Raw genomic sequence first — 14009 nt, forward strand, 5'->3', positions numbered from 1 at the left:
GCCACCAGCCAGCAGGCCCCACTGATCAGTGCCTCTCCCGCCCTCCCCGTGCCTCCTGCGATCAGCTGTTTCACAGCGTGCAGGAGGCTTTGGGAGTGAGGGGGAGGAGTGAGGGCATGGCGCACTAGGGGGAGGGGGTAAAACAGGGGTGGGAAGAGGTGGGGCAGGGATGGAGCAAGGGTGGGAAAAGGTGGGGTGGGGCCTTGGAGGAAGGGGTAGAGTGGCTGCAGGGCCTGTGGCAGAGCCGGGGGTTGAGCACCCCCCAGGACATTAGAAAGTTGGTGCCCATGCATGCCTTTACTAAACATTATGCTTTGGATTTTGCTTCAAGAGTGGATACTAAATTTGGTACATCAGAACTTCAGTCCTTTAATTAGGACTCTGTTTCGCTCCTCCTGAGTTTTCAGCACTGCTTGCTGAACTTACCCACAAACAGGAATATGCAAAGCCACTTGCAGAAGAAAGGAAGGTTACTCTTAACCAGAATTCTTCAAGACTATTCTGCATATTCACACTTCCCCCGCACCTTCCCCTCTTTCTCAAAGTCCTACAGCAGTTTATCTGGGTTGGGGGTGGCAGGAACTGAGGCAGTAGAGGGTGCAGTGCTCCCAGTCAACCTCAATGTTCGGAGACACTGAGGGAGGAGAGGGAGCACATGTGAGTTCTAACAGATACTGCTTGGATAAGGTTCTACCTTTAAGGTGCACCAGGCAGTGGAAAATCTGTAAATGGCAATATGCAGAGTAAATATAAGTAAATAACCTTCATTTTCCCATGCTGCCAAGGTAAAGGAGAAGTGAACCTTTCTCTTCAGCTTCTTGTCTTACCATAATATCCCCTTTGGACTCAAAGAGGGAGTGTAATGCATATTCTGAGTTAGTTCCTCCACCAGGTAACACACTTGAACAGCACATATTTAAAAGGTCTTCCACTGTCAGAAACAAAAGGGATCCTGTTAAATATTGAAACATGTCAGCCAGATCCCTAAAACCAATGATTCTGCAAAGCCAACTCAAACACAATAGAGTATAAAGTTTTCATTCTGAAATGTGCACACAGTTCTTGATGTTTTCATTGCCCTTTTCTGTAACAATTCTCAATGTATCAAATTAAAACTGATCAGATATTGCAACATCTGTATAACCTTTTCAACGTAAAAAAAAATAGTATATGAGAGAAATATGCGGAGATTTCTATACTGAATATAGTGTTTGCAGTAAATAATTCAAATGGCAAAACGCAGTACCTCTTTGTTGGAAGACTTTGTTTTCCAGTTCTGGCCACGGTTTCCAAACCAAAGTTGCCTTGTGCATCTCTCTCCCCATTGATGATCGGTCTTGAAGTTCAGGAATATCAGCCTGGAATCTTGATCCAATATTGATCTGTCTGTAAATAAATAGAGATCTCAGTTGTAAGATTTACAGAGAAAAGAGTAATATTTTTTATTTTATGCCAAACAAAAATAATTACACAGTTGAGACGCTCCCCAGGAGTACACAGGGTTGTGAAGCACCTTTAGCATGAGTGAGCCTTGTCTGTACCTGCCAGGAGTCAGCTCCCTGACAACTCAGGCCACAAACAGAACAAGTACTCCCCCATAAGCCCGTGGGCTCCACTGTCCCTCTGCAGGCAAGCAATAGGTACACACCAACCTCCAAGCATCCCTCTGGAGTGCCCAGCTCTTGTTCCACCAAACACTCACAAAATTCACAGATTCACTACTCCCAAAGGAATAGTACACAAAAATTACTAGTTTTAACTCAAGATAGCTTTCCACTTAACACACCGCACTTAGATATATTTATAATGAAAACAAGAAAGTTTATTACCAAAGAACAGAGATTCAAATGATACTAAGAAAGAGTATCAGAAACAAATGGTTACATACAAAACAAACTTATTACATGCTTGCTAGAGCCTAAATTTAATCTATAAAATATTCCTTTGTCTCGTACAGCATAGCTCATCCCAAGTCCTTTTCCCCAGTGTTTTAAATCAGGATGTCTGAGACTGTACTTTCATTAGATCAAGCCCACTGTCAGTGTGTCTTCACAGCCTGAAGGATCCCAGGTACCCCTCCATATCCCAGCTACACTCCCCAAAATTCATTGTCTTTACTTGTAAACAGGCTAATCCCTGCTGTTTTTGTTTTTTCACAATCTATTCATTAGCACTTGATTCAATATGCAAGTAGAATTTCCACTCTAAGATATACAATGGTCAGCCAGGGAGATAAGTGTCTCCCACTTGGAGAAGTCTGTCTCAACGCATGCTACCTCTGATTGACCAGCCTTTAATGCCAAGGCCTTAAAGACATAATTTTCAGCACGCATATATAACTCCTTACATATTATCTGCACATACATTTTGCAATGATTAGGACCACCAGCATGACACGTGATCTATTTTGGTAAAGCCAGGGGATCCCCGTAAACCTGTGGACCCCTGTGCCCTCTGCCCATGGGCATCAAGAGGTCCTCGCATCGCACAACACAATGGTCTGACATGAAATGGTGTCAGACTATCTTACAACATAATATTCAGTGAACTCAGCTCTCACTGAGGCAATTAGTATATTATAAAGACCTAATGTTCAAAAAGCTGTGCACAGTTCCAACACAGTTTAATTGGACTGGGAAGCAGGTTTTAAGTCCCAGAAGAGAGAGAGAGAGAGAGGGAGAGAGAGAGATATGATGGATATCGTTATAGTATAGTGAACAGGCCAGATGCAGTATACCTCCCTAACCCATAGGGGATGACACACCTCAGTAGAGGGCTGGTGGTGATAACACTGTCTCTGTCCTCTCTTAGCATCCCATGAAGGGAAGGGAAGTTTAACATCTCCCAGAACTCCACAGGAGGGCTGCCAGGGCAAGTACTGAATCAACACGCTACCCGAATGCTGTGGTCACACTCTTTTCCAGCCAGCACCAGCTACTTTTGTGACTTCACTGGCTCTTTACAGCTTTCCCCTGAAGCCATGGCTGGTTTGCAGTGCCACAATCTCATCTCTAGCAGACTTTCTGCTGTCAGTGACCCAGCCAATGTTTACACTGGTATAGCCTTGAGTGCCTCCAGCCAAGAAGTATGGTATTACCTGCCTTGTTCAAAATATACAAGATCACATTCTCTAGGTGAGAGAGGGTGAGCTAGCTGAGGTACGCTGTAAAGTGATACACATTGATAAATGTTTCTTACGGTTCTATATCAACAGTCTGTTCTCCAGGCCCTGGAGTCACTGGAATGCTGCTTCCATCAATACTATCTGAAACAGAAATAGGGATTTGATTTTCTGTTTAGAAAGCTATTTTCTTAACTAGCACATTATGTTTGGTCCTCCACTGCCCCCAGTTGTGTTGCTATCCTTCTATTAAATGTTCCATAGAAATCAATGAAACATTGGGCTACAGCTGGTGCACTGGCCTGAATGTACCAGGGGCCTTAAGAAACCAGGTACAGTGCAGCTGGGCATAGCTGCAATTTTCAGCAGCACCAATTTCCACACTGTCTACCACTCTGAGCAATTTTACATTTTCCTTTATAATCTACACACTTGGTTGTACATATTAGCTTTGTACCTCCTATCATGCTGCCACCCATGCCTAGGATGGTCTCCAGTCATCATATGCTAAGCGCACACTCCGCCTCCTCCTCCTCCAAAAACCTCTTTAAAATTAATTCTTCCATAAATCTCTCCTACTTCCTTTTCTCATCAATAACCCCCACAAACTCCCTTAACTGATCTACTGTCCTGTGACTTGTTTAAATTGTAAACTATGGGTCAGGAAACATGTACTAACACTCTGTTAGTAAAGCACTGAGAATGTATTTATGGCACTGTAGAGTTGATTTTGCAAATCAGTGAAATACAACACAATTCCCCCCCCCTCCCCCCGCAAAAAAAAAAGAAAGAAAGAAAAAACACCACGGCCAAACCCCCAAAATCCAGGTCAGCTGTCACCGTGTTACTGTACCTCTGAAGAAACCAAGGACCAGAGTTTAAGGGGGATACAATGGTGACAGAAGGTTCAGGTGGCTCTGGACTACTTCCTAGAATTAGGAGAAGGCCAAAACCAAGTTCTGATCCTATTCTACTAAGAGCAGGAAGGAAGAGGAGACGTTACAGGATAGAGGACTAGGCCTGCCAACAATAGTTTTATAAACAGGATGTCAGTGCCTACTAGAGAACATATCAAAGAGGCATCTTGATTTATCCATTTTGCTAACTCAAGAAAGTTGGCAGTCAAATTTTTAATCTATTAAAGGGACTGATCGCAGAAGATGGGAATACAGAAGGGGAAGCAAGGAGAGGGAATAGAACATAACAGCTACATGTCCAGATAACTGAGGACTACTGATGGACTATGAAGGGTGTATCACCTAGTGATTTTTGACCAGAAGGCTGGTGGCTGTGAAGAAAATGTAGACGTAAAATTATAAAACACGGGGGATCGTCAAGGATCCAAGACAGAAGATAATTTAAATACATCTATTCTTTTGGGTTACAGGATAAATTTAACAGTCCAGTAAGTAAAATCTTAATTCATCACCTGAACCATGCTGCTAAATACCTAGTTTATATGTTTTGCAACATTACACAAACAGAAATGTGTCTCTGGAAATTTGAGGAATTGCTTTGCTTGCACAGTTAATTTATAATAAGTAAATTAAGTTCTCTGACATACTGGGGTCCATTTCTAAGTTACTTAATCACACCTTAAGATGTTATTTCTACCTTGGACAGACTCTTCCAGTATAGCTAATATAGATTATCCCCCATACACACCTTAAAAATCTTTTCTATGCATATGCTATATATAGATATACATAGATACAGATATATAGATATAGATATATAAAAACTAACAGTGTCTTGACATATGCATGTTGGGCTTTAAACAAAATATTTGCTACCGCAGACATGTAGCCTGATGTTACAATGAAAAAATTTCCTCTCTTGAACTGAATAAATGCTTAAAACCATACAACTGTCAAATACCAAAACAGGTATGTCCCCCTTGGCCCATTTGAGCAGGCTTCACTTTAGTTACAAACACTGTCTCCTTTGAAATAAATATGTTCTGATCTTTCCATTTGAAATTAACCTGTCCATTTCCTGGTTTAAACTCTACACTATAATATCTAGAAGAGATGTACATATCTGGAAAAACAAACTGTTGAACAGGAAAAGTAACAGTAGTTTGTGTATATGTCTTCTCCTCCTCCTCTGATGATTATTTCGAAACAGAAAGCACACAGGGAATATAACATAATAGTGTTTTATGTAAGATGTGGATTTGGGATCAGAGGAAGTGCTACATTAAATAAAATACTTACTAGATCGACATAGGAGCACCCGTGGAGTGGGTGTTAAAGGAGTAAGTGGCAGCTGGGGGTGAGATGCATTATGAGATGTGAGAACGCTGCTGAAGAGCCCAGATCCTTGGCGTACTGGGCTAAGCATAGGTGGTGGGGTATAGGGAGGAAACGCATGTGTCCTGTCTAGGAGATGATCTCCTAGAATGCGGGGAGAGCGAAGTTGGCTTTGATACAGCGTAGCTCCTGAGTAAGACACACTGAAGTTGAAGGAAGGAGGAGGTATGAAGAGTGGTTCAGGTCTATGTCGATATTTTTTCTTGTCCTGCAGGGATTTGAAGTCTTCTTCCAATTTTGCAGCACTTTGAGGCTGTTTTCTGCTAAGTTCCTAAATGAAAATGTATAGCATTCAAATATACAGCTATGATTAGTTTGGGTTACATTACCTACAATTTCCCACAGCCAATGGTGACAGGAAACTGATGGCTGTTCAGGGCCCTACATGGAATAAGTCTGACAGTTTCAGTCCAGTTTTTGGGTTTTTTTAAGCCAACAGGTGCCCATATGACAAAATACCAACACTACAATTGGTACTAGTTGGCAATCTTAAGACAGAAAGAATTACTTACTTTTCCAAATTCAGAAATCATCACTCCAGGTCAAAGAAGGACTTCAAAAAAGTTGGTTAGGCCAGTGGAAGAGTGGCCTTTGCTGCTGCCAGTGTTTAGTGGCTAAAGAGAAGACCTGGCTCCAAGATGTTAATGCGGCATTTTTTACCAGCACCCCTCACACTCACACTTATTTCCAACTACACAGAATTTATATTGGTCGTCTGGGAGTTGCTCCATCTACCCCCCAATGTCTGAGTTTATTAGAAAGTTAAATGTTTTTGAACACATCTACTTGGCTTTAGTAGGATGGACACATTTGAGCTCAGTGGAATAACTGCAGCATTGTCACTGGCAAGAGAGGGGGAAAATGTAATAAATCCAAATTCTCTCTCTTATCACTACATTTCTATGGGCTGGGTGGAATCCACTGCAAGGAATCTTGTATTAATTTTCTCTTTTCTTGGCAGGGAAAAAGGTAGCAGATGAGAACTGGGGACATAACAGCACTATACATACCAATAATTTTGAGATTAAAGATGTGTAACACTGTACCACCCTGGTCTATAAAAAGTGACAGCAATTGGGCTTATGCAATCTGAAATCTGATTTTCAGGGAAAATGGTTAGGTAGCTTTTTAAGAATGCACATAACGATAGTACACATTCTTAGTTTTAAATATACTACTTTCAGGTGCTTAGGTTTTAAGATCTCATTTATGATAAACATGGGGGAGGGGGAAGAGAATTTCTTGCCTAAGTAAAGATATACCAAAATTTCTGTATCATCTGGTTAATATTACTACTATATAAAAATACATTACTCAACATGTTTAGATAATATATCTAAACACCATGGGTGGCTCTTGACAAGCATACTCACCCAATAAAAAGTATGTTAAAAGAACATTAACACTGTCACCTTTTATTCCCGCTGTTAACACATACCAGCTTGTGGAAATGTTCTCTATTGCAGAGGTCCTGCCCTCTCTGTTAGATCATAGCTATATCCCTTCCAACATCTGGTAATTTTTCCTCCCCAAAAATTTAAGTTCTGAACATATTTTTCTTTTGCAGGAAAATATATCTTTAAGGAGGACTGAGTAAAAACATTGAAAGCAATGAAAAATCACAAGGGAGTGTGAAAAATAGCCATGTACTACAGAGTCAGTCATGATGGTGAACATCCAATGTTCAAAAAGGAGAAAGAAAAGATGGGGGGGAAAAAATCAAGAAATATAGCAGAGGTCTGATCAGAACCTCAAATTAAATGTTTGCTCCTTCCTTTTTGCAAAGAGGCAGTGTGGTGCAATAGCTAGGGTGTTGGTTGGGACTCTGGGAATGTGGGAGCTATTCCCAGCTCAGCCACTGACCTACAGTGAGATAGTTTACCTCCAGGAGCCTCTGTCCTCCCTCCCATCTTGTGTGTGTTTATTCAGACCATAAACTCTTTGAGGCAGGGATTCTGTCTCACTATGTTTTGTACCATGCCACCTCAATTTCCATTGGGGACTTTAGACACTACTGTAATACGAACACTACATATAGTTTCTTAAATTTTCCATTTTATGCTTTGCATCTTTTTTTTTAAACTGTTTACCAGTTTTAAATAAAAAAACATGAACAGTATGGATGATGGAATTCAGAAATATAGAGGGTACAAATCAGTTGCTGTGCTTTATTTGTAACAGCTTCCAAGTGAGTAGTCTTGGTCCTGCAAAAAACGTATGCACATGAGTAACTTATTCACAGGAATAGTCCCCATGAAGTCAGAGTGGAACTTATTTTCCTAGTTTTTTTCTTCATCTGACAAATGTTTTATTTTGCTAGTGACTTCCTCTGTGTAGTAACAGTAGAAAAATTTCTGCCTTTTCCCTCCTGTAACTACTTTTCTCATACACTAAAGTCATTGGAACTCCTCATGTGAGCAAAAGTTACATGCCCAGGTGTTCGTGGGATTGTACCCAGAATGAGAAAACAGAACTTATGAGCCTCCTTTGATCATCTCTTCATTCTAACAGTCAGTCTTCAATTTGGGGGTAGGAGAAGGACTCTCAGTTTTACTATTTGCTCCGTATCTACCTCTTTGACTAGAAACCCTGGTAAGTTAAGCCAAAAAAAGTACAAAGCAGATTATTATTATATCTGGTACTCAGCTCTTGCTGGAGTGAAATAAGGCACTGGAACTAAATTCCCATGAGCCATTGCTCTCTATGTCACTACATCAAATGGTTAAGGGCACTCTCAGTATAGGAAATGCAATATGGCATTTTAAAAAAATCTTCACATTGAATATTAAATAAATCCCCGATGTTCTTGGCCTCACAGCTCAGTATTAGCTCTCTAATTCCCTGAAGTTCCAGACACTGTTGCTTAGGTCCAGCACTGAATGCGTTCTCTAGTACTCTATAAAAAACTAAATGTTAATACTGGGACACAATGGAATGCCCATTTACTATCTGATTCACTTCACTGTGCGCTGCTGTTGCAGGGTATTTAGTTTCCTTTTGCTTTCATTAAAAAGGCATTCACTAAAAAAAAAACTGACTTTACAAATCAGTCCTTGGGACCCCTTCATTGTAAGGCCTGAGACACAATGTGATTGAAGCAAAACAGTTACTGTTCATTAGAATAGCACAAATCTACTCACCATCTCTAAGTGAATGCAGCTCCTTCACTACTCTAATACATTTCCACTGCTAGTATAAAAAACTGGGGTCCAGAGTTCAGAACTGCGTGTTCATAATTTGCACATGTAACAAACAGGATGGCACGCATAACTCTGGGTGGTTGCATGCACAAGTGGCCAATCAGATGCCTAATTGGCCACTGAAGACTCAGTCACTGCACTGCAACTGCATACGCAATTGTGGTAAATGTGCATGCCCAATCCTAAACGTCTGGCCCAAAATCTCCAAAGGAAATCTGCACACAGCACATAGTGGAGCTCAAGGCTTCAGCCATCCCTCTCAGGAGATTAGAAATAGAAAGGAGAAACTACACTGCTGAGCTATCAGCAAAAGGAGAGATGCTGACTTCAGTGTTACTACAGAAGGTGGAAGTCTGCACTAGCTAAAGAAAAAGGAGGGAAATTCATTTAAAAAAAAAAGTGTGTGTAAATCCAGAAATATTTTTAGAGATCACTGACAAGAGTCCATGTTGTCCTCAATGGGCCACTCAATGAGAGAGAGAAAGAAGACGATGTACTACTTTTCACTGTTATGGGCAGTAGTCACACTTCGTAATAGTCAGCCCTTCTTGTGCCTTTCACAATTACACTGCAGTAGCAGATTTCTCATGTTGTTGGACTAGAAAGTGTAGCAAATTAAACTGTTTGCTAAGCCCATATTCAGTAAAAAGCTTTAGTGCATGCTTCACTGAAGTCCGACAGTCTCTGTCTTATTCATGTCTAATGCGCTTTTCACCACAGCGTCTGGTGATATCAGATTTATGAGTTAAATGAAAGCCAGAAAATACTAATTTATCATTACTTTTCCTTTTGGGTTTATGAAGTCCCAATGTTTTAACACATAGTTAAGATATGTGCTGAACGGGGGAAAAGAAAAAAAAAAAGATGATCCCATTGTATGTGCCAGTGGCCAGGCAACACCGCACAGCTTCTTATTAGAACATACAGCTTTAGTAACTACCATACAGTGCTATTTAATCTACCACAAAAAAGATACACAAATATATTTCACATCAGAACAGGAAGAAAGTAGCTGCTGCATTTAAGCAACAAAATAAACACAAAGAAGCACAAATAGTAAAAAATGAAAGGTAATAAATCCCTTTGTTTTAGTGGAATACAAAATCCCCGCACTATGTTTCAAATGGTTTGTGTTATTTCTGAGTATTGATCTTCCACGAAGGATGAAATTAATATTCCTGGATGACAGAGGAGGAATTACTTACCCAATACTACAGGCCTTCACCTTTCATTGCTAGGTGTGAGCCACACTGATTTATTAAAATATCCCAGAGTGTATATATTTTAAAATGTAATTGCACTAAAACCAAAGGGATTTAAAAGCATCACAGCACAGTTAGTAGCAAGGAGGGCAGCACTCACAGAAGATGAGCAGGGGGTGGCCACTTTTGGACTGCACGGTGGAGAGTAAGTCATCTTCATGAGAACTGGCATCTCGTCATCTGACACAGAATTGGCAGGCTTGTCTTTGACTGTGGTACTGTTGGCAGCGGGCTGCGCACTGGGCTCAGGCGACAGAAGCTTTACAGGGACAGAAACGGGCATGACGATAGGCGCAAGGCTATCTACCTCTTTAGGCGGCTGCTGTTGTGGCGGTTTCTCTCCTTCATCCTGTACAGACAATTACAGGCTTTCAGCCTCAGTTAGAGGGTTCCTATTGGATTTACAGACTATAAAAATTAGTGTGAAAATGTATTCATCGTGATCTGGAAAGAAATGGCTCTGGTGTGAAACAAACAGTAGCCCCTCTTCTCAGACTGCATATTTGGCCTGAATAAAATTGGCCAGATAATTATGACTTATACATAGGATTCAGCCTCAGTGATAAAGAACCATATAACATTTCTTTTAAAGATGACCTGCAAAGAGGAAAAATAAGTTTGTGCTCTTTTTTATTGCTTCTTTATGCTGAAAGTAGAAGGTAAAAAGATCTCTTTTCAAAAATATTTGTTTTTTGCATTAGAAATTAGATCTTGTCTAACACAGAAGACAATAGACAACAGAAGAACTACTATGATTATGGCATCAGAGATACCAAGGCAGAAAAACCTGACTGAGAGGATAAGTTATTTTTATTCAGGCCAATTAACTCATTTTGTGTTTGTTTTTTGTTAACATCTGTTTAACTGAACATTTGAGAGAAAAGCTCTATGTTAAAGATTTAACACGCCTGATCCTTCAACAGTCTTCAAAGCATTTCCAACATATGTCAGTCACTCAAGGAGTCCAGCTAAAAATAAGGAAGACAAGACTTGTCATTCCTGAAATTTCTAATGCACAAAACAAACAGAAAAATAAAATTTAGTTTTGCAAGGTTTCTTTATTCATTACAAAAACACAGGCACAAAAAACATTTTTTTTCTCCCCTTTGACAGTCACCTTTAGGCAAGGCTCTTGGCCTATGTATAGGCACAACTATACACATTTCCATTAATGTAGAGGGTAGTGTAATTGAAACAAAATTGGGGGGAAAAAATGTTGACAGAAAAGCAAAGCAAGCAGCAAACATTAACATGAAAAGAAGAGAGCCAAATAAAGTAAAATGAACGGGTACCTGTTTAAAATTAGGAGATGCTCTTACTCCTCCTCCATGTGATCTCATGTGACCATTTAGTGCTGGTAAACTCTTAAATTCCTTCAAGCATATTGAACACGTTAGCTTGCTCTTTATATGGGATCTCTCGGGAAACGTTCCTTTGTTTGGGCCACTGTTTTTACAGGGAGATAAAGGAGAAATCAGTTTGCCAGGTGTCCCCTTTCACTAAGAGCCTTTTATCTGAGGACTTCATAAGCAATTTGTAAATTAAATTGTAATTAAGCCAGAAAGCACTTCTGTCAGGTAGGTAAGCAAAGAAACCAAGATATATACTTAAAAATATATGTGCTATAGCCTAGCTCATTGATTCCCAAACTGGAGGGGAAGGGAAGTGGTAAACAGGACACTCTCTCTCAAGTAGGGTTGCCAACTTTCTAATTGCACAAAACCGAAAACCTAGCCCTGCCCCTTCCCTGAGGCCTCGCCCCCTTCCCCGAGGCCCCGCCCCCACTCACTACACTCCCCCTCCCTCAGTGGCTTGCTCTCCCCTACCCTCAGTCACTTTCACTGGGCTGGGGCAGGGGATTGGGATATGTGTGTATAGGGGGCAGAGCGCTGTAACTAGGGGTGTGGGCTCCAGGGTAGGGCTAGAAATGAGGGGTTCAGGATGTGGGAGGGGGCTGTGGGCTGGGGGCTCCAGCCAGGGAGGGTGGGCTCTAGGATGGGGCCAGGGATGAGGGGTTTGGGATGCAAGTGACTCTGGGCTGGAGGGTGGGGCAGAGGGGTTCAAGGTGTGGGAGGGGGCTCTGGGCTGGGGCAGAGGGTTGGGGTGCAAGAATGAGTGAGGGCTGTCGGGGTGCGGGCTCTCGGGTGGGGCTGGGGCTGAAGAGTTCAATGTGTGGGAAGAGACTGCAGGTTGAAGCAGGTGGGCTCTGGGGTAGGGCCAGAAATGAGGGGTTCTGGGTGTGGGAGGTGGCTCTGGGTTGGGGTGCAGGGTGGATGAGGGCTCCCTCTGGGGGTGGAGGCTCTGGTGTGGGGCCGGAAATGAGGGATTTGGGGTGAAGGGGGGGCTCAGGCCTGGTCAGGGGCACAGGCTTACCTCTGGCAGCTCCCAGTCAACTGAGCAGCAGGGGGGCTAAGGCAGGCTCCCTGCCTGTCCTGACTCCGTCCTGTGCCCTGGAAGCGGCCAGCGGGTCCAGCTCCTAGGCGGAAGTGTGGCAGGTGGCTCTGCACACTGCTCTTGCCGGCAGGAACGTCCCCACAGCTCCCATTGGTAGTGGTTCCTGGCCAATAGGAATGCGGAGCTGGTGCTCAGGGCCAGGGCTGCACACGGAGCCCCTTGGCCTCCCCACCTAGGAGCCGGACCTGCTGGCTGCTTCCGGGGTGCAGCGCGGAGCCAAGACAGGTAGGGACTAGCCTGCCTTAGCACCGCAGCATCACCGACTGGACTTTTAACAGTCCGGTTGGCGGTGCTGACTGGAGCCGCCAGGGTCGCTTTTCGACCAGGTGTTCCAGTCAAAAACTGGACACCTGGTCACCCTACATCTTGAGAGTCTCAAGATGTGGTCCACAATATAGACCAATATGGCCTAGAACCAGAACTGTATTTTAGTGACTCATGTTTCCCTACCCATCTAGCAACAACAAAAAAAGAGTGCCAGAACATGGGAGCCACCAATTGTGGCAGACAATTGTGCTAGCATGTGGTTCTCCTCATAGTACTGATAGGCCTTAAGAAAAACTAATGGATTCTTTGGTGACATTTGCTGCCAAAGATGGAAATCTAAACAATATAGCATTGATCCACTGAGTAAATCTGAGCAGCATTAAAAGCATGCTGTCCCCCTGCCTTCACTCATTTTAAAGAAAAAGAGCACTCCAAAGTAATTTAAATGTATTGGTGCAGAGATTGCACATTTTTACATCTAGTGTATACATCCTTAGCCATGGCTTCACATAATAGTTCCCCAAACCAGCTGAGAACACCTCTATTCAATTGCAGAGCTCATTCATATTTAACCATAACATAATTGCACTAAGAAATCTACGCCAAACTCATAATACCTTGGCTCAGGGGACAGTGGCTGCTGCAGTCTGCCATCAGATAGCTGAATCTGCTACCAGAGAGAAAAACAGAAAAAAGTATTTTTTAAGCAATAGCAATCTAAAGAGTCTTCACAGCTTTATTATTATTTTTTAATTATTTTTACTTTTCTATGCTAATGAAGTGATGATAAAAGGCTCTGAGACAGCCTTGGAGAATGCCAGCCTACATTTATCCACAAAATGGGTATACCTCTGAGCAATGTCAGTACAAGTTGCCCTACACTTACCTGCTAATGTGCTCCTCAGCCCTGATTATGTGACAGCATAATAGAGGGTCTGTGTCCTTGCTATTTCTGGGGAGTTACCAGGAAGGCTGCAAACTAGTGACAAATATGGTAGCATTTTTTGAGCTTGGGATATCTGTCCATCAGGAACTGGACTGACACTGCCAAACTCATTTTACACTGGCCAATGAATAGCCACCTGTTTGGTAATAACTCAGCCTAGAGCAGTGGTTCTCAAACTTTCGTACTGGTGACCCCTTTCATATAGCAAGTCTCTGAGCATGACCCTTCTTATAAATTAAAAACATTTTTTTATAAATTTAACACCATTATAAATGCTGGAGGCAAAGCGGGGTCTGGGGTGGAGGCTGGCAGCTTGTGACCCCTCATTTAATAACCTCGCGACCCCCTGAAGATTCCCGACCCCCAGTTTGACAACCCCTGACCTAAAGCAAATCAGTGACCTAGAGGTGAAAGACCCATTTCCAGGTCCTTGAAACATCTCAGCTA

The 14009-nt window shown here is 42.3% G+C and overlaps 1 protein-coding gene across 11 annotated transcripts in view; it reads right to left on the bottom strand.

Moving 5' to 3' along the window:
- Nucleotides 1–14009, bottom strand: part of TRERF1 (transcriptional regulating factor 1) — a 168656-nt gene that overhangs the window by 23148 nt on the left and 131499 nt on the right. For 7 of the 11 annotated variants that reach the window (XM_030557612.1, XM_030557611.1, XM_030557609.1 and 4 more), the window contains 7 exons: nt 13234–13286; nt 11188–11341; nt 9996–10244; nt 5338–5704; nt 3199–3265; nt 1247–1386; nt 828–931 (listed from right to left, as the gene is read on the bottom strand). In XM_030557612.1, coding sequence (XP_030413472.1) covers nt 828–931; nt 1247–1386; nt 3199–3265; nt 5338–5704; nt 9996–10244; nt 11188–11341; nt 13234–13286 — 1134 coding nt within the window. The remainder of the gene's footprint in view (nt 1–827; nt 932–1246; nt 1387–3198; nt 3266–5337; nt 5705–9995; nt 10245–11187; nt 11342–13233; nt 13287–14009) is intronic. The other 4 variants (XM_030557617.1, XM_030557618.1, XM_030557620.1 and 1 more) reach the window with 4 other exon arrangements.

Source organism: Gopherus evgoodei, chromosome 3 (assembly GCF_007399415.2).
Source record: "Gopherus evgoodei ecotype Sinaloan lineage chromosome 3, rGopEvg1_v1.p, whole genome shotgun sequence".
NCBI lineage: Eukaryota > Metazoa > Chordata > Testudines > Testudinidae > Gopherus > Gopherus evgoodei.